Raw genomic sequence first — 20,928 nt, 5'->3', positions numbered from 1 at the left:
ACAAAGTTGATCACTTTCTACTACTTGATATACCTTCTTTTCCCTTTCTCCCAAGACACAAAACTCCTAACTCATTGGCTACTTCTTCTCAGATACCTTTATAGGTTCCTCATTTTCTCCTTATACTTTTAATTTTAGAGCAGCTGAGGGATCAGTTTCTATATCTATAAATATTCCCTTGGTGACTTCATTTAATCTTAAGAATTAACATATCACCTACATTTTGAGAATTCCAAAATATACATTTCCAGCTCAGCTCCTTCTCCAAATTCCAGACATATCGCCACCCATGAAACATCATCTCAAAGTTGGTATTGTAACCACAGGCCCCAGTTCAACTGATCCCATCTCTTAACAGAGTGATTAAGAACTGCCATTCAGAAAACCCGCAAGTCATGCAACCAGAGCACGCACAAAAACAGAAATCTTAACCTGAAATGACCATGGAACCAAAGATCCTCCTTCCCATGGAACCCAAGGACTGGGACACACACGAACTTGAAAGCCTGACTCTTACCAGAAGTGAGGAGTCCCTCATTCAGGAAGCTCTGGTTTTAATATTCCCTCCCCACCTCATCAAAAATCTTTGAAATCCTATCATAAATGTTTAGAACCCTGTCATAAATGTTTAAAAACTTAGCATAAATACTCAAAGCCCGCTAAGCAAAACCTATCCCACCAGCATTTCCACGCGCCAGCCTATTGGCCCTAACCTCTTAAATTTCACCCCAAATCCTAAATCAGGGAGACAGATTTGAGGGCACACATCCCGTTCTTCCTGAAGATCGATCTCACGGAATAAAGCTGATGTCTCCCCAAAGGCTGATGCCATAATTAATTGGCAACTATCTTTCTGGTTCCCTAAACACAAAGTTTAGAAACATCCTTTTCCCCTCTGTCTTTCATGTCTACATCCATCCATAAGCAAATCCTGCTGACTCTATTTGCAGAATACGTCTGGAATCCAACCACTTCCCACCAACTCCACTGCTACCACCGGTGCAGTGCTCTAGCTGCACCCATCTCTCATCCTGGAATACTGAAACAGCCTTCTAACTGGTCTCCCTATTCCACAACTGCCCCTCTATAGTCTACTAACAACACAGCAGCTAGAGTGATCCTTTTGAAACATACAGAAGATGAAGTCATTTATTTGCTCAAAATTCAGCTATCACATCACATTCCAATGCCATATCTTTGACAAAAGCTGAGAAAGCCCTAAATGATCTGCCCTTAACCCCCATTATCTTTATGAACTCATCTCCAACTAGTCTCCCTTACTCACGGGACTCCAGCTACAGTGTCTCCTTTGCTGTTCCTAGAACTTGTCACACATCCTTCCATCTTCCATATAAATAACTCAAGTCTGTGCAGATTCACCTTCTCAATGAGGCCTACACTGACCATGCTGTTGAAAATCTCAACACACCCTTGACCTGCCTGCCCTCCCAATATTCTTCCCCTGTGGGACATTTTTTCTGTAGTTTATCACCTTACATAGTAATTCACTTATTACAGATATTGCCTGTTTCCTTCCATGGGAATGCAAGCACCTGCACCCCTTATGATGTATTATAATGAATAACAATAAATAGGGCAGCACAACAAATTATCTAGTGTAGGGAAGTGAAAATAATTTTCCCTCTTTCCTTCTAGATTCTTCACTGAGACCTCCCTTGAAATAAAACACAGATTAACAGAAGAAATACACAGACGTTTAATAACATGTATACCTCTTGTATACATGATACACCCAGGAGAACTGAGTAACTCTCAGAAATGACCCAAGCCATCACCTTAAATACCATCTCCAGTCAAAGACAATATAGGATGTTGGGAGGTGGGAAAGAAGTTATGAGAGGTTTCCAGGCAAAGCACAGTGAACAAGGGTAAGGTTGTAAGGTTGTAATGCAGATTCAAGTCCAGGCTTTCTGCATTGATAAGAGTTTGTTAGATTTAGTCATCCTCACTTTCCTTGTACAGAGAGGGAGACACCCTTACAAATGGAGATATGCCTTATAAATGTAAATGTCTCTTAAAAAAGGTTAACATTTATTTCATTGTCAGAGCTTCTCCCGTCTGCAGTTTTAAAAAAAAAAAACAATAATCAGACTAAAATAATCCTCATGCCAAAGAAGCATATTTTGGGGTGGCAAATATTGCTCTCCTTCACTAGGCAGTTCCACCACAGGGCAAGGTCTGAAGAAAAGCTGGGGAGGAGTTAGAGCAGCAAAGTTGAGATAAGAGCAAGAATCTGAATTTTGTAGGAGAGAGTCAAAATAAGGTCTGCACGTTGGGAACATATGCATTGCACATCTGCTGTATCTTCCACTGACTTAGGTTGTAGTTGATGTAAACGTACACTAAATGTAGACTCATATTGCTTCACCTATCCTGTCTGACACCATCACCACAGAGAAGGAAACCTTGCAGTAAGCAAGTTAGGCAAGACATGGACCTATGCTTGATTTATTTATGTAATATTCTATCGAGGCCGATAATACTAAAATTTTAAATTATCTTATAGTCCCTGAATTACATTTCTTTCTGCCAGGGTTGGATGTTGGAGTTTCTCTTCCCTGTTGTTGGTTTTCCTTAAATGTCTGACATTTCTTGGACATCTGTATGTTTATGAAGGACTACATCAAATTCCACACATAGCTGGTAGAGTTTCCTCAGCAGTTGTATGTACCTGCATTAGATCTCCTTTTTGGATAGGAGCTATGGTTCTCTGCAAGTGGTCAGGGCATGTCATCCAGCAGTCACCGCAGGTCCGTGGTGGGCATGCAGAAGCCACTGTTCCCTATACATGCCAAAGTAAGGAGGCTTTACTCTGGGAGTGGAGTGCGGCCACTACTCACCAGCTTCCTCTCCATCCTCAAGTGAGAATTCACTTTACCTCAGCTCTACCTTTCTATGGCATCCCAAAACCCTGAGGAGCCTCCCCAGAGATAATCTTTCTTTGAAGTTACTCTTAGTCCTTCCCCTGAAGGAAAAAAAGCTGTCAACAAGTTTATCTGGAGGGTAGAGGAAAGGGCAGGGGTTCCCACTGCAGTTCTTCAGTGAATTCACATGATCAAACTCTGGTCCATTCCTTCTGCATGCTCCCCCTTCTCCCACTCTGACCCACCACCCAATCTGAGCCTTAAAGCTTCTCAGGACAACTTGGCTGTGGTTCTGATTTCTGTCTCAATCCAGTTACTTCTGCTTTATACCTTCCCAGAATGTCTCAACACTTCTGTTGTTTTCCAGCACTTCTATGATTTCATTCTTATATTTTCTGTCATTGAGACCAAGAGGGAAAGCAATCATGACTGATTATATTCAACCTGTCACGTGGAACTGAAGGTGCCAGCATTAACATGAATATAAAAACTTCAGAGACTTACTGCTAGTACCAATTTCTTCTTTATTCTATGTGGCAACGTTCTCATTTTCCCCTAGTGTGTTCTTTTAATTGCCAAACAAAATTTCACCTCAAAAAATTAAAGTAACTACCTCAGGAGTGTACAAATCCTTAATTGGCCTTGGGCAACCTGAATGGAACTAATCTCAGAACTGGACCTGAAACTCATAGCACAAAAACTGTCTATAATCAGCCGTCAGATCAGCAGTTAACTATGCCAATTCTAGAGCATGAACACTCCCATGACTTCTACATGCCCTACAGGCCCTATAGCATCCAATTCAATACATATTCAACCCAGAAAACTTGAAGAATTACAGAAATCAGTTCAAGAAAAAGATTAAAAGTCATGTTATGAATATTACTGTTTTACCCAGAAGGAAAAAAAAACTAATATATTTCACGTTGTGTTGATTTGTGTAGGCAGTGTAGATTAAGCTATTGTCCTGGTCATTTCTTAAGAAATTTTCCATTTTCTATCTTTGTACATTCAATCTGTACAGACTATAAAGAAGAAAAAAATTAAGTTATTGAGGAAACTTCAATGTTGATTACTGGTCTAATTTCTAGTTGCTCATATATCAAACTACTCACAGAACACACACATATCTGTACATTACCTAAGTATCTTTCTCGATATTTTGTATCTTAAGTGTGATTCAGGGTCTGTTTTTCCTTGCAAAACTTATGCCAAAGAGCCAAAAAGGGAGGTTAAAGAAAAAAAGAGGGGTTTCAAATAAACATTCAGAATGGGAAAAACAAGGAAGATAATCAGGCCCTGGAGAAAAATGACTAAATGCCAACAATATAAAAATAATCTTTAAAGTTAATCCTAATTTGAAAATGGAAAATGGAACTTTTTTTTTTGGCTTCATTTGTTCTATTTGCTAAGTTACATAGAGTCCTCAGACCAAAATTCAAAGTACAGCTATTTTCTAATTATCAAACAAAAGTAGTAGGTATAAATTACAGGAAATAATTACGGAATATAAATATAACAGGATAAATTCACTTTCCTCACAGTGTTCAAATTAAAGACGATTATTAACAAATATAGTTATACGCAAAGTCTCTCCTTTCTCCCAACCAGGTCTAAAGAGGAAAGAACCAGTGGCAAGAATATTTGCTCCTAGCAAGCAAATACACCAAAATTATAATTAACAAAATCTTCAAGCTACCAAAATTTGTGAGGGAAGGACAAATAAGAAAGCAAGAGAAATTACCAAACGGAAATAAGTTCCCATCAGGGTTTTCAGGTAAGTCAAAAGTAACTTCTGGAATATGGTCTCTGAGCAGCATAAGCAGCCCCAGTGCTTATGCACCTCCTTACCTCCAGAATTGTAGAATAAACTTTTAACAACAAATAACAACAGAGAACGTCATATTGTAAATATTATATTTCTCTCACACACAATGTTGTATGAGATATTTACTAGTTTGAATGTGTATCCATAGGATTAATACTCATATGGAGTAAAACATGGAAAAGTGCAGAACTAAAGAAATAAGTCTATCTGAAAACAAAAGCACACATTTCTTAGGATTTAAAAATATTGCACATAATAAGGTTGCACAGAAATTACTGGCTGTTTTTACAAACAGAATGAGGTATTAGTCAATCTCTAGATAAAGATGAGTGCAAAGAAGAGGAACCACACACACACAAAAATACATAAATCCATATTAAGACCTAGAGTGCCAACAACTAAGAAATAAGAAAAGATGTGTAAAGTAGCTATGATTTCAACACTACAAAATCACTAGTCAGGGACCAAACACGTAACCATCTCTTGGCAATATTTCATTAAGTTTTCAACTTTCAGCCTAATGACTATAAGCAATACCATTATTTCCTTTACTCCAATTCTACTGTAGAAAGGCACGGTTCTGTGGTAAATATTAAACCATGACTTTCTGAAGCTTTCAGTGGAAATTAACCTGAAGCTTTCAGTGGAAACTAACCAAGATACTGCTATCTTTTGCTGAATGACTCAATTATACAGTTTCATGTACATTTAGCAACCCAAGTTAGAGATGCTACAGAGCATGCAATTTTAAATTAGCAAAGGTTCACTGCAAAAATCATTCAAGTTCAATACAATTGAAATCTACAATAAAGTTTAACCTTTAAATATGTATCAGGCAAATTCAATCTTTTCTTGGTAATAAAACTGGCCACATTAATAAGACCAAGGGCAAGTAGAGAAAAAAAGACCAGGGAGAATTATAATATCTTCTTTTAAAGAACCCTTCCTAACTAGGGAAATTAATAATTAGCTATTTCTCTACTAAGTGAATGTTGAATTTTTCAAAAACAATTTAAATATATTTAATAGCTATATCAAGTTAAGTGAAATCATGCACTGTCAAAATTGTTCACAGAAAATTGTTTTGCATCAAAGATATTGAAGAAGAGTCAACTAGTTGGGTTTAGTGAGAACAGAAAAAAGAATAAACTACTGTCCTGAACAGTCAGTGTATGTGGTAACCATATTTCCTCTTCGTTGAGTGACAGTTCTGCAGTGCTTACTAGAGCTATGGAATCTATTTTCAGTCTGTACTGTGTGCTGATTGGTGGTATCAAAACCACTAAAAGAAAACATTTTCTCCATATCTTCAAACATGTCATCAAACAGTCCACCTCCAAAAGAAAACTCCTGGAAATGATGCCTTTGTCTACTGGAACCATCCTGGCGTGTCTGGAAGTGATTTTCAAAATGCTTCTTAGACCGAGTGTTTTGGTTTTGACCAAAAAAACCAAAGTCTTTAAATAAGTCATCAAAATTGAAGTTAAATGACTGCTCAAAAGGACTTCCACTACTTCTTTGTCCTTTACCATTAGTAAAAGCACTGTGTCCAAGTGTATCATACTCTTTTCGCCTATTAGCATCTGAGAGTGTTTCATATGCTGAAAGAAACAAAAATACTTTAGTAACTAAAAGTAATCAAAATTACATACATTCAAACATCTTCAAATAAGTGAATTCAACTCTCTATTTTAGGGAAGGATTTCACATCACAAGTAAAACTAAAACACTGCAAACATAAGAATAAAGTTAAAATGAAAGTTACAAAAGGCAGGGACTTTGTCTTGTTCACTGCATACTATCAGCAGTTAGCACAATGCCTGCCTCTGTTAAACACCAATAAATATCTGTTACATGAATAATACCATTACTACAAATAAACTTGTGGGCAACAGTTACATAGCGTTATTCTTCATATTATTTGTGTAAAAACATTACTTGTATTATACAATGGTCAAATATAACCAATTAAGAAGAATTCAAATTGTGCACTTCCTTACTAGTTGAAGTAAATGTTTAACTCCAACTCCCTACCCAGTTACCTCTACCCACCATTAATTACTGAATGTTTACGAGGTGCAATTTGTTTCAGAATTAGTCTTAAGTCAAAATTTGTTTCATACTTTTCGTTTAAAGACAACAAACGTAGCTTTGAAATGTAGACCAAGTAAAGAAGGAAAAAAAAAACAAGGCATTTTAGAGTCTATTTAAATTTTTTTATACTTAATATTTTTATATTTAATTTCCATACTTAGTAAAAACTACGTTTCATAAGTTAGTTATCAGTTTGGGGGACCTAAAATTCCTTCTGACACAGAAACAATAAGTGATTTTATAAACAACAAAAGAATGAAATAATATATTTTCAATATTTTTAGATCTGTATGACAATAAAAATATATACTACCATTCACCCATCCAGGAATCAAAGTATCTGTTATAAGAAAATAGTCTCGAGAATCTCACTATATTTAAACATAGATCCCACTGCCCCTCTCATCTCCACAAACCTTCAAATACATCCACACTCCTTAGCTATCATTCTCCCTTCCTAGCGCAAACCTGTGAGACCTCAGAGAGTCATTTACTTACCTTCTGCAATCTCTTGGAATTTTGCTTCAGCATCGGGGCTCTTATTTTTGTCAGGATGGTACTTCATGGCCAACTTGTGAAAGGCCTTCTTGATTTGGCGCTCTGAAGCCGATTTTGGCACACCTAAGATATCATAGTAACTTTTTGAGGCCAAGATTAATTCCGTTATCATTAAAATGCAAATTGCAAAGACAAAAACTGACTGGGGAGTAGCCATTTCTAATATCCTGAAAAAGAAAAGAAAAAAAATTTATCTTAAGATTTTTCTTTTAAAAAGAAACAAAACCAATGAAGTTTTAGGAAACAAGGTATACTTAACGCAGTATCAAAATGTTAAGCATATAGTATCTTGTACCTTTTCCCACGTTATTTCATTTATCTAGACTTTATTACTTATAAATCCCTTGTATCCTTGAGAGCAAATATAATCCAACCAAACTGAGGAAAATCTTTCTCGCCTTTGCCGTTCCACTAATACTTTGGCCTTACACAGAGAAGACACAAAAATGTCCAATAACTGATTTTTACCAGCTAATATTTAAGACTCAACATATGAAAGCATGGTAAAAAAAGGGTTGAAATCCAAATATTTTAAAGGGTCTCAATCTTTCTTTCAGGAATCCATATTCTAAGGGGGATTAAAAAAAAGGAACTTCAGAGAAAAAAAAAGTACATTACCTAGGTAAACAGCCCAGTAAATCTGAATTAGCAGTAATTTTCCCTCCCTAAGAAAGCACCGACTTCAACTTTGATTTCAGCAAGGTGAGCCAAGGATTGAAAATGGAGAATCTCAACTCACAATCATACTGACAACGCTACCCAATAAAATGCAGTCTTTTTTTTAACTCTAAGATCCCAAATATTTAACAAAAAAGCTAAATAAGTTTTGTTAAAAACTCATAATTAATCGAATTTAAGATTTCTGCTAAGGCTGCCAGAAAAAAGAACTTCCATAGTTTGTACTTTAGATACGTTCAATTCTTATTTTCAAACTTCTCAGTGGTCATTAAAACATTTCTCTAACCTTAAAGAAGTTTTAACTTAGAATTCAACTTAGAATTCTTGATGGTATCGATACAATGACTCGGGATTCAAAAAGTGATGCTGTTTTATGAACACTGTACCACAAGAGTCCTTAATAACCTATGATGACATAACAAGGCTGACGAAAGGCACTAGGGTTTGTGGAAACTGCCTGCCTTCCTCTCCTGGGGCCTCCCGGAACGTAATTAACAGGTGGATTTCTTCTTTCCAGCGAGTTACTCATAGTCACGGGTCCCAAGGATCAAGTACAACCTCCGGGTTTAAAGAACACAAGCAAGCGCGTCCTGGGGACGCCGCAGGGCAGCAGGATGTTCCCTAGTCGAGGAGGGGCTAAAACTATCAGAGGGGCACCTTGCTGGTTTAAGAAACGTTATTGCAGTTTCGCGTTGAATATCTGACACCTTTTTAGTAGACTGACTTTTGCATTATACTGACTTCTCCTCCTTCCCAGGACGGGCCCTCCTCCCCGCGGCCGGTGGCCGGTTGGGCTGGACCATCCAGCCTACGCCCAAAGGCCACCGGCATCCGTCCCGTCGGTCCAGGCGCCGCCGTCTGGGCTGTCCACGGCCCCGGGGCCGGCCCGGGAGGAGCTGTCCGACGGCCTAGGAGGCCAGCGGGACAACCAAAACACAAAGCATTCTTCTGTGCGCGGCCATCTCCTCCTTCCTCCCTTCCCCACCAACACCAGGCCGCCCAAAGCCCTTGCGGCGACCGCGGCGGACCCCGAAGCCAAGGCAGCCCACAGACAGGCCCCGGCCTGGGGACGTTCCAAACCCCATCACCGCGAGCTCGGCCTCGTCCCTCACCCGCGCCCTTCGGCGGCGGCTGCTTCTCCACAGAGCCGAGGCGCCGGCGAGGCTGACGACGGGCTCCGCACAGCGCCTCGGGCCTGGCCCCTCACCCCGGCCTCCGCGGCCTCCGGGAGCCGGCGCGCGCCCCGCTGCCGTTTATACAGCAACCTCGCGTCCTCTTGCCGCCACCACCGCCGCCTCCCCTCTCAGCCCGCTCCCCACTGGCGAGCGACCGTTGCGGGCGCCGCCACCTCAGGAGAAGACCTACACGAAGCGCTTCCCAATTGGCTCCCGCCTGCCCACGTGACCCTGGCGCCCTACGCGCACGTGGAAAACTGTTGTTGCGGCTCAACCTGTGCGTCACTTCCGGCTCCAACCCCTGAAGGGGCGGAACTGAAGGCCGCAGAAGCGGAAGTGAGTCGACGGTTGCGGCGTCTTTCCTTTTGGCCCATCCCAGCGCAGGCGCAGTGGCTCGGCGGCGTGCACCTGCGGCCCCGCCTCTGCGAGGAGGGCCCGTTTGCGCCCCTTGCTGGCCTGGGTCGCCTGAGGCCGCCGGGGAGCGATGCCTCGCTATTGCGCAGCGATTTGCTGTAAGAACCGCCGGGGGCGAAACAATAAAGACCGGAAGTTAAGTTTTTACCCGTAAGTTGTCCCTGGAGCAGAAGGGTCAGCCTTGCCTTTGGGCCGCAGCCCGGTGGCGTTTGGCCCGGGATTTGGGGTATCTGCGATCTGCTCTATAATGTGTCCGGATGGGGTCGGTCCCTGCACGGGAGGAAGGCGTGAGGGCTCAGCTCAGTTTACCTGGAAATGTCCTAGCTGAGCAAGGACGCTGGCCTGATGGCGAGGCATCAGGGCCTGTTGGGCTGTGAACTAGAGCGTTTGCACACCTCACCTGACCTCGTTTCGTTGAACGACGTTAACCAGCGCTTAGGTACACAGCAGACCTGCCGAGTGGGAAGGTGCACCCTGTGAGTTAGGTCGCATAGCTCTTATCCCATTTTCTCCGAAAGAAATGCCTTTCACAAATTCTGTAGGTCGCTGACCTTGAAAGTTTTGTCGCAGAGGCAGAATTAGAACCTATATGCTGTTCAGGGTTCTGTACCCTTTTCATTCCTACACAGAACAGCATGTTAATCCGAATTACTAGTGCCACGAAATATTTCCGAGAGACGCCAGAAGTACTCATTTTATTCAGAGCAGGGAAGTAGTGTTATGTAATAATTAAGAGTCCAAGCTCCAAGGCCGGACTTAGTAGGTTCATATCCTGGCTCCACTACTTTGTAGTTGAATGACCTTCTGCAAATTATTGAAACTGTGTCTAAGATCGCTCATCTATGACTTGGAGATATTCATAGTACCTAATTCACAGTGTGTAAAGAGGTGAAACAGCGCCTGGCATTCAGTACATACTTAGTATATATGAAAATAAACGTAGACTACATATTTCCTTTTTTTCTTGTATTTAAAAATAATTAATTTAACTCTACACCAGTTGTCTTACTTTCTTCGGATTTTCACCAGTTGTTTTATGAAGCCTATTTTACTTTGGACCTGAAGGTCTGCATTCACTAATGATTCATCTCCTTTTCACTATCTTAAGTAACGGGGAAAAAACTGATAACCTCAAAGAATTCACACTCCTTGGCAATATTCCAGGATTGTCTCCCTTGAAGCTCTTCCACAAGATGCAAAGAGAGGTGTTTTTGCTGGGCAGGCTGGAGAATGCAGTCCATGGTCAGTTAATGGAAGAATGCTAGTATGTTAATGGCTCTGGCTCTCAGAAAGTTTGTGGCAAAGGATCGTGTTGAACTTGATTTAGCCCCATATTTCCCAAATTTATTTGGCCTTGCATTTGGGGGGTACAACCCCCAGACTAAAAATTCTTTAAATTAATCTTTATCTATGGACCGCATAGTTACTATTTTTAAGGAGGCAAAAATATTGCCAGAGGAAGTCAATTATAAAGATGTTTTTTCTCAGAATGTGAATTAACTGAAAGTAGAGTTTTTTAAATTCCATGGGTAATCCACAAAATAAAAATTGAATTAGTTTCATTTCCCTAATAGCACTAAACTTGAAGAATTGAATTTGTTCATGCTTACACTATAGAAGCTGTAGTATAAATTTATATAAATTGGGAAATTCAGTTATATATACATATAGTGTCCAGTTTATACTGTTAGTATTTTATGCTCTTTTGGGAATTAATAAGACAGTGAAACAAAATTACCAGTCAAATAAATTGAACCAGTATAAAGATATTAATTTGTTCTGGAAACATATTCCAGGAGATCTTAGAGGTTTACCTGTTGAGAAAGCATTGCAATCCAGTTACTAATAAAGATATTCACAAAGTGTATTTTTTAAAATTGTTTCATAATTTAGCATATAGGTACAATAGAAATAATTTGCAAACAGTATTTTTATACATGAAATTACATAAAAAATACATTATTATAAAAGGCATATTCTCATTTTAGATGTAACCAGAAAATGTAAGGACTTAATTATGGCTAGCAGAATTTTGGTCCTCTGAAAAGAAAATTCTTTTTGCCTTTAAATGCTGTTTCTGGTTATGCTTATCGTGATTATAGCCTAAATTATGGATATGTGCAAGGTTAAAAAAATTTCAAACCATGTCTGAATATTGTATCTACGGTAAGAACTTCCTAAGGTAAATCATCTGATTTTTTCATGTAAGGATGTCAGAGTTAAAAATTATTTCCTACAAAGTCCCCAGACTTTTCCCCTAGCATCTTATAAAGTTATCAAATTTAGGGGAAAAAAGTCATGCTGCTACAAAGCATAGCTTGTTGGGATGGGAAGGACTGTATAACAGCTGCTTTTTGTATGAGAAACCTTGTTACATTATTACTATTTTTTTTTTAAAGTTTTTTTTATTTTTTCCTTTTTCTCCCCAAAGCCCCCCGGTACATAGTTGTATATTCTTCGTTGTGGGTCCTTCTAGTTGTGGCATGTGAGACGCTGCCTCAGCGTGTCTGATGAGCAGTGCCATGTCCGCGCCCAGGATTCGAACCAACGAAACACTGGGCCACCTGCAGCGGAGTGCGCGAACTTAACCACTCAGCCACGGGGTCAGCCCCTATTATTACTATTTTTTAAAAATAGAAAATTATTATCTAGTATATGCCTTGGACTGTGTTCTTTTAAAATCATCAAAAGAAATGTAAATCACTGTTAACTCACTGTTGTTTAATACAGTTTAACTCAAACCTATGTAGACTGGTAGAAAAGTTTTCTGTCAGACTCTGCCGTTAGTCCAGTTTTGCCTGTAAAACACATTGCAGTATATTCGAGCCAGCTCTAAATCCAGGTTCTTGTCAGTACAGGAACAACACATATAAAGAGCTATCTTGCCTTTCTCTCTTTTCTATTTGATTTGTTTTATATTATAAAATATCTAAGTTCTTTTCAAAATGTTTAGTTCTTTTTTTGTATCAGATTCTCTTTTAGAACTTGAATTTTAGAGTTCCCAGTCCATTGATTAGAGAAGTCTAGAAGTATTGAACTAAATTACATATGGGTAGAATTGAGGCTGATTCTGGTAAAAAGAATGGAATATTAGTAGTTTTATAAGATTTAGTATTTTATTGTCTGCTGAACCATTTGTTTTAGTTAACATCTGCTTATTCTTAAAATGTTAATATAAAAGGCTAAAGCTTAATACTTCCTTGAATTATAGAGAAGGAACCATTTGACTTGTAGTACTAGTATGAATACATTTAATAGGACTTTGTAGTTTTTACAAAGCTCACTGCTAGTTCTAGGCAAACTACACAACAAAATAAAAAGAGAATATAATTCGTAGAAAACATGAATAGATTTTATCCTTTATAGGAACTAATATGGTTTGCTTTGAAAGGACTCTGGATTATGTTTTACAAGCCATTCTTCACAGACAAAAGCTCTGTCTACACATCTTGTTTCTTAAGCCTCTGTACTGCAGAGATGATTTGTAGTAGTTGTCATGAAGATGTTCTCGTGTGGTGGGGTTGTTTGCCTTGCTTTTACAGCACTATATGTGCAAGCCTGGAATCTGGCAAAATTGTAAAAATATAGCAAAGTTTTCCTTTTTTAATTTCAGATTTCCTCTACATGACAAAGAAAGGCTTGAAAAATGGTTAAAGAATATGAAACGAGATTCATGGATTCCCAGTAAATACCAGTTCCTGTGTAGTGACCATTTTACTCCTGACTCTCTTGACGTCAGATGGGGTATTCGGTATTTGAAACAAACTGCAGTTCCAACGATATTTTCCTTGCCTGAAGACAATCAGGTATTAGAGGTGGGGGAGGGGAGATAATGCTGGGCAGGGTGGCGATTCCAGGGTGACAGGTACTCAGGTGGAAGGAGTGAGAGGGAAAGATAAGTGCTGGGAAAACAGAAAAAAGGGAAAGTAATTTTTACTTTTACTAAAAGTATGATAATTTTTTAAAATATTTGAACAATTGTGAAGCATGGCTTAAGAGAAGCAAAAGATAACATATATAAATTATTAAGTTATTAACATGTTAGTGACCTAAGATTTTTTTTACTGGTCTTTTGAATGATCTGAAATGTTTCGATCATATATTAAATATGCTTAATGCTTTTTTAAAAAACGCTTTAAAGTATATTTGAGTTGTTATACGTTTAGAAAATTTTTTTAATGGAATAAATTTGCTTGGCCAGTATACTGGCTCAAAGTTATAATTAAATAGTCAGCGCTAACTAATAAGAGAAAAAGCCTGGTCAGGACATCTTCTTTAGAATTTGAAAATATTATTTTCTAGGGAAAAGACTCTTCCAAAAAAAAATCGCAGAAGAAAAAATTGGAAGATGAGAAAGAAGTGTGCCTAAAAGCCAAGTCAGAAGAATCATTTGCATCAAATCAGCCAAAGAAAAACACAGTTAACACAGGTGTTGTCCCTGAACATGCAAAATTACTGATGAAGCCGTCAGTTCCCAAAACAGAAAGTATACAAAATAACCTATTAACTCTTAATCTAGTTAAGCAGGATACTGAAAAACCACAGTGTACCTTGGAAGCATCAGTTAATCAAGACATAGGTATAGGTGGTTTTCCCACATCTTTTGAGAATCTAAATGCTACAACTATTACTTTGACAACTTCAAATTCAGAAGGTATTGAACAGTCTTTGGAAACCCAAGAAGTTCTTGAAATAACTACCAATCATCCTGCTAATCCTAGCTTTCCAAATAATTCCGTGGAAATTAAGTCAGCACAGGAAAACCCATTCTTGTTCAGCACAATTACTCAGACAGTTGAAGAATTAAACACAAATAAAGAATCTGTTATTGCCATTTTTGTACCCACAGAAAATTCCAAACCTACAATTAATTCTTTTATACCTGCCCAAAAAGAAACCGTGGATATGGAAGACATAGACGTTGATGACCCCTTATATGAGGATGTAGACTACGAGACAGAAGTTTTACAAATTGAACATTCTTACTGCAGACAAGACATAAATAAGGAGCATCTTTGGCAGAAAGTCTCTAAGCTACATTCAAAGATAACTCTTCTTGAGCTACAAGAGCAACAAACTCTAGGAAGATTGAAGTCTTTGGAAACTCTTATAAGGCAGCTAAAACAGGAAAACTGGCTATCTGAAGAAAACGTCAAGATTATAGAAAACCATTTTACAACATATGAAGTTACTATGATATAAAGAGGTTTTAAAGCTATGACTTATATAAGCTTTTTACAGCCATACCAAATTATATGTAAAGTGAACTTTTTCCTGTATAGAGTTTTCATCTTAAGGTAAGAAATGTTATGAACTGCATCCTGTTCTTGTAATGCTCATTTTGAGAAAAACTAGAAGGTTGTTGGGCTGTAGAGAAAAAGTTTCATTACTTGATAATTTTCCAAATTAAAGTTAAAATATAGCAAATAAATTATATGATTAAGTCATAAAATGAGAGAACACAGACATGGTAAAATAAAAAGAGCCCAGAATAGAAGTTAGGCTCAGGAGTCAGTCCTTGGTAGACCATTGGCATGTGACTTGGGGACTGACTTGTCAAGATTGAGCCTCAGTTTCCAATCTATAAAATGAGGGCACTTACTACATCTGTAGCATAATCTGTTTCTTTATAGTTCCTTCCCTTTCTAGTAAAATACTTTTAATAGATCAAATTTTCTATAAGATTAATTCATACTTATATAATACCAGATGTTGGCAGAATTTAATATTGTTAACTGTTGGATTATCCTCAATATTTATTAAATTCTGTCTTGTTTTACCTTTTGGCTATAGTTGTCTGTTATATAAAGGAAATATTCCCTTTATAATTTTATTCTAGTTGAACTAAAATAGGGAACTATTGTTAGCTTGTTCTTAGGAGAGGTACTTTAAACTTGAAAGAATATGCATTTTAGTACCTTATATGTGTCTGACCATCATAATACATAGTCATTTAAGCTTAACATCCTATGTTTAAGGTTATATTTATAAACCAAAAACTTCAGTGAGGTTAATTTTTTAAAATAAATATTATTGTATTTTAGAAATCACAGTTGGTATCTATTTAATATGTATAGCTTTTTAAAATATGTGCTGCTGTCATTTTTAAATTCCAGAATGATGGAGTAATACATAATATTATACATTCCCACTTATGTATATTTTATGAAACTTTATAAGGAAGAAATTATAGATATGTGGTGAGTAAGTAGGAAACAAGTAGGAAAGAGAAGTAATGGTGATATAAATAAAAATAGTGCTCATGTCTATACAAATTTAAGAGAAAGAAATGTAAAAGCAGAGACTTAGTGATAACAACACAAATGTGAAAAATAGATGATCCCTTAGAATTGGCAGTCAGCATAATTAGATATGTGACTGTTTATGGTGTTGAACAAGTTTCTGTCTGATTGTTTTCTCAACTGTCATGTAAAAAATACTATTACCTATCGTGAAGGATGGTTTGGAGAATTCTGTAAGGTAACAAATGTGATTTTGGTCTTGGAACATAGGAGGTGCTCAATAAATACTAGTTGACTGCACAGCGAGTAGTGTACTAATTGTTTTGTAAATGCATGATGATTATTTTTGGCCATATTTCACTTAGTTTTTTCAGGCTAATGAAATTAATTGGCATATGAATGTATGTCAGCTAATTACAAAAAGTTGATTAGAGATGTCCTTATTGGGTAACCATGGGGGAAAGAAACTTTATATTTTGCATAAATTATGTGCAGATAATTGGTAGAGTTAATGTTATTTTTAAGTATTCCCGTATTGCATTTTGCTAATATTTAAAATATGTAATATAGGTGAAAATAGCCTTTATAAGTCATTGTAAAATGTATTGTTTCAACTCACTTTTTAACTGTACACCTTGTAGTTATTTTCTATTTGTTTAAAGTTATGGTTTACTCAGGAATAATTTAAGCTAGTTGTATTTCTTTAAACTTAATAAATTGTAAGTATTCAAGATGTTTTCTTGGCTTCTCTATATTCATTTCAGGATGTTCTCAGCCAAACCTAGTTAAACTTCTAAATTATATTTCAGAGTTCTGACCGACTTTATTTCTTACTTGGGTTATTTTAGGAACCTCTTAGTTAATCTTGCCTGTATTTTCAATCTCCCACTTCCTTATCATCCTTGACTCTGCTGTCAACTTTTTAGCTAAACTATAGATCTAACTATATCACCTACCTACCACTTAGTTTTCCTAGCTCGGAAATCTGTAATTACTCTCTAATCCTACAGGATAAAGCCAGACTCGTTACCTACCATCATGTATATGATCCTCTGTGATTCTGTTCATCCGTGTTCCAGCCACACTGGACTTCTTAGCATTTCCCAAAGATGTCAGACAGATGCCTGTCTTTGTGTCTGCTTATTTTATTCCCTAAATTCAGTCTCAAAATTATCTTTCATCATTGGTGGAATTACACCCCTTTTTTCCAGTCAAAATTGTTTGCTCTCTGTTCCTATAGGGCTTTGTTTTATAACACTATATCAGCAGTTACCTTACACTTTTTTATCTCATGATAATATCTATGACTAGCTCATCGACTAGACTAAGCTTTTTGAAAGCAGAATTTTCATTAATTCATTTTTGTTTCTTTGACAATGTAATGTTCACTCAAATGAATGAATATTTTGAATTCGCCTAGTTAGAATTTCTTAGTTCTTGTCACTTAAAATCAAGAAACCTTCTTAACAAAATATGTCCTTGATACCTTGAGAATGATTAGGGAAAGGATTTAGATCTTCATATAATCTTTAAAACATTCCGCGTTTCCAGGGAAAAGTACAATTTGCCAGTTATCTACCGTGTCATTTTTTATTTGATTTTTGTTATGGAAAGCTTCCCCAACTCTAGACTATTTCCTACTTTCCATCCTCGATAATTAAAAAGGAAATAAGTCCAAGAAAGCTGTATGTCTTTATGCCTTCATGTCAGGAAGATTAGGTAAGGCAAATTTAGAAAGATTTAATCAATAGAAATAAAATGTGACATTGCTCTAAACATCAAACAAAGAACTTTTCTGCGCATTTTTGATCTTGAAAAAAATCAACTATGTATTGAGTTGGAATATTGGTGTGCAGATGAATTTTTCTATTTCTACCTAAATTGAACAGCTCTGCCAACTAATTTGGTGTTCAAATTCATATTTTTTGTTTTTTATGTTATGCTATTATGTAATATTTTTGTGAGTGAGATGGGTGGATGAAAAAAATCTCATTCACCATTGTCAGGGGAAAAAAGCTATAGAGAAAAAAGTGGCAAAATGTATCTAAGAGGGAATTTCCTTTCAGGAAAGGTCTTTGTTACGTTTATCATTTTAACCTCCCATTCAACCCTCTGGCTTCTTAGTTTGTTGACTTCCTCATCGCCAGTGAGCTTTTCTTCCATCCCTCCTCAGCCACCTCATTCCTATGGTCAGTGGTAATTTGCATCCCCTTGAAAAATGTCAGCTTCAAGCCCCTCATTCTGACCACCACTTTCCGTTCTTCAGCACCGTTATTGGAACAAACACTGCCACCAACAACTTTTCCACAATCCATCATCCTGCAGTACGTTGTATTTTCCAAATACAGTGACAAAATATATCTCATCCTATATCCTCTTCTGTAGTATGAACTTGCCACTCCCTATCAAGACACGCAGTTTGTTTCTCTCCCTTTTTGAATCTAGTAGGCTGTGTGACTGCTTTGACCAGAAGGTGACACTGCCATTTCCAAACTTAGCCCTTAATTGGCTTGGCAGCTTCCACTTCATCTTTGGAACAGTTCCTCTTAGAATGCAACAGGCTGTGTAAGATATGCAAGTACCCTGAGATCATGCTGTAAAAGCCAAAGTCACATGGAGAGCCTCTGGAGAATGAGACGTCAGACATATTTGTGAAGAAACCATCTTGGACATTGATCCTCAAGGGCCAGCTGTTCTCGACACCAAATGCAGCAGAGAGAACCACTGAGCTGAGCTCTTCATGAATTCCTTGACCACAAAATTATAAGCAAAATAAAATGTTTTAGGCTGATAAATTTGGTGTAGATTGGTAGGCAATGTATTGGGCTGGGTTCTCCAGAGAAACAGGACTAATAGGATATGAAAAGAGATTTATTATAAGAAATTGGCTCACATTGTTCTTGAGGCTCAAAAGTTCCAAGATCTGTAGTTGGCAAGCTAGAGACCCAGGAAAGCCAACTGTGTAGTTCCAGTCGGAGTCTGAAGACCTAATAACCAGGAGAGCTGATGGTTAAGTTCTAGTCTGGATCCAAGTCCAAAGGAAGAAGACTGATGTCCCTGCTCAAAGGCAGGCAGAGAGTGAATTCTCCCTTACTCCGCCTTTTGTTCTGTTCAGGCATTCAGTGAATTAGATGAGGCATGTTGTGGAGGGCAATGTGCTTTACTGGGTCTCCTTACTCTGGGCTGTGGCCCATCATAAACATTTTCCCATAAAACCTTCAACAATACTGATCTTCCTTCTGCTGTTCTCACTTGCTAAACTCCACTCCAGAATTGAATTCAAATATCTTTTTGCCTTTTTTCTTCCTACATCGGAGCAGCTGGGCGTAGCTGGAGAAAATCACACAAATGGACAGGCTTGAATCTAAATTCACGACCACAAACCTCACAGGGGCCCCTCAATGTTACTGTATTTCTCTAGTAAGTTTACATCTTGACTCTCAGATTTTCCCTCTCACTCCTCCCTTCCTCTCCTGCTGCCTCCTCCTGCGCACCCTAGCTGAGTCTCATTGCGTGCTTCGAGAAAATCAAACCAACCGTAAACGCCCCTGTAACCCAAAACAATGGGATCTTAGGCAATAGTTAAAATGGATGAACTAGATCCACGTGAATCAACATAAATACCCACACCATATGTGAAGAAAGGTAAGGTGCAAAAGGTTTGATAACAGTCTACTACTTAATTAAAATTGTAAAATACACAAAACAGGTTGCTTATAAATATAATCCTGTATATAAAATGAAAACACATCAACCTCAGGGTAGTGATTACCTCTGGGGAGGCAAGAAGTGATGGTGGAAAGATTTTGTATGTCATTTCTTTAAAAAGGACAAGTGAGGGAGAGAAAGAAAAATGACAAAATTAATATTTATTTAAACTAAATGATAGGTACACATCTCCGTTATTACCCTGTTTTAAATGTTTCAAAATTAAATTACTTATTTTAGCTAAAGTAACAAGAGGGTGTGTTAGCCTTCTTATTAAATTAACATCAAAGGTCATCTGTGATTAGACTGCATTCTACTGATTTTGTTATGGCTGCTTTTCTTTAGGAACGATTGACGGGGACAGCGGAATTACAGTGAAAGAGTTGATGATATGGAATCAATAAACTTGGTTTTGAAGTTAGGCACTGTGGTAGGCAGAATAATGCCCCCTTACCTCACAAAAACTTTGAAAAGGAGCAATTTCCTTTTAAAAAAGAGGCTGTGGAGCAGGATAGGGGTGGCAAGCAGGTAAATTGACTGAATTAGTTCTGTGCAGCAGTGAAACATGAGCCAAATGAGAAGGACATTTCGAATACTTTCTCCCATTTGCTAGCAAATTCCTCTAGCTTCATGCCTCTCCTTGAGCTTGTAGTAATTCACTGGCCCACTTCTCTATTTCCAGAGAAGATAAAAAGCAGGCAGTGCTGGATAGGATAACATATGATCTTTAAAAATTGAGAGTAGGTTTAATGCTAATATGAACTGATCAACTAAATAGTTTTAATGTAATAAATTTAGAGCGATTTCCATCCCCAATTTTGAAATTAATAACCTGAGCATATTAATTAATATGATATTATACATATTTAATGCTTTAATAAAAGAAGCTTTGAAATATTAATCTCTCTTCATTCACAATCTCAAAGAAACCCTAAGGATAAGGAAGAGCCATCATTAATCTGTCACCAACACCTCAGTGGTTTTGTTCTAAGATTCAGGTTTTTAATAGTGTCTCTAAGGCATATATACCAATAGTGTCAATGTCTAATTAAACATGGTGACTCTTTGTTCTGCATCACTAGTGAACTTAATCATCTCTTCCCTCTCTCTGTAAATCCTATACCTTCTGGAGAGTGGAAAAGAAACATTTTCTTATATTTTCATTCTAGGGAGAATTCACTCTCTCAAATGGACCTTCTTTTTGAGCCCCCCATTCTCTGTCTTTGACCTCATCTGCTGACCCCCACCCTTAAGCAGAGGGCTCCAGGCTGCCTTGGATCCCAGAGCCTTTGCTGCAGTGTTGACTCTGTCTGATGTATCTGTGCGGTTAATCTTACTAGTGTTAG

The 20,928-nt window shown here is 37.7% G+C and overlaps 2 protein-coding genes across 7 annotated transcripts; one reads left to right on the top strand and one right to left on the bottom strand.

Moving 5' to 3' along the window:
• Positions 1-3,389: 3,389 nt before the first annotated feature.
• DNAJB9 (DnaJ heat shock protein family (Hsp40) member B9) lies at positions 3,390-9,704 on the bottom strand. Of its 3 annotated transcripts, none has more exons than XM_005609309.4 (3): positions 9,409-9,704; positions 7,306-7,532; positions 3,390-6,314 (listed from the first exon to the last, which is right to left on the bottom strand). In XM_005609309.4, exons 2-3 carry the CDS (start codon positions 7,520-7,522, stop codon positions 5,863-5,865), a joined length of 669 nt encoding a protein of 222 aa, XP_005609366.1. In that variant the 5' UTR covers positions 7,523-7,532; positions 9,409-9,704; the 3' UTR covers positions 3,390-5,862. The 3 variants fall into 3 exon arrangements, with proteins under 3 accessions (XP_005609366.1, XP_005609365.1, XP_005609362.1); XM_005609308.4 differs by having other exon boundaries at positions 9,251-9,445; XM_005609305.4 differs by having other exon boundaries at positions 4,786-6,314; positions 9,156-9,477.
• On the top strand, positions 9,402-16,174 carry THAP5 (THAP domain containing 5). Of its 4 annotated transcripts, none has more exons than XM_001501321.5 (3): positions 9,402-9,782; positions 13,246-13,438; positions 13,935-16,174. In XM_001501321.5, the coding sequence occupies exons 1-3, from the start codon at positions 9,703-9,705 to the stop codon at positions 14,832-14,834; spliced, it is 1,173 nt and encodes a 390-aa protein (XP_001501371.1). In that variant the 5' UTR covers positions 9,402-9,702; the 3' UTR covers positions 14,835-16,174. The 4 variants fall into 4 exon arrangements, with proteins under 4 accessions (XP_001501371.1, XP_070120973.1, XP_070120974.1 ...); XM_070264872.1 differs by having other exon boundaries at positions 9,503-9,730; positions 13,935-14,862; XM_070264873.1 differs by having other exon boundaries at positions 9,574-12,235.
• Positions 16,175-20,928: the final 4,754 nt, after the last annotated feature.

This window comes from Equus caballus, chromosome 4, assembly GCF_041296265.1.
Source record: "Equus caballus isolate H_3958 breed thoroughbred chromosome 4, TB-T2T, whole genome shotgun sequence".
Lineage (NCBI taxonomy): Eukaryota > Metazoa > Chordata > Mammalia > Perissodactyla > Equidae > Equus > Equus caballus.
The sequence above is the reverse complement of the archived record's forward strand: the minus strand, read 5'-3'. Positions and strand labels throughout refer to the sequence as shown.

Bases quoted from the DNA above. Each gene is read 5' to 3' on its own strand.
- DNAJB9 (XM_005609309.4), bottom strand. From the start codon at position 7,522: ATGGCTACTCCCCAGTCAGTTTTTGTCTTTGCAATTTGCATTTTAATG. The intron at 6,315-7,305 runs GTAAGTAAATGA...TGTTTCTTTCAG, and splicing joins ATTCCAAGAGATTGCAGAAG to CATATGAAACACTCTCAGAT.
- THAP5 (XM_001501321.5), top strand. From the start codon at position 9,703: ATGCCTCGCTATTGCGCAGCGATTTGCTGTAAGAACCGCCGGGGGCGA. The intron at 9,783-13,245 runs GTAAGTTGTCCC...TTTTAATTTCAG, and splicing joins CGGAAGTTAAGTTTTTACCC to ATTTCCTCTACATGACAAAG. The intron at 13,439-13,934 runs GTATTAGAGGTG...ATTATTTTCTAG, and splicing joins CCTTGCCTGAAGACAATCAG to GGAAAAGACTCTTCCAAAAA.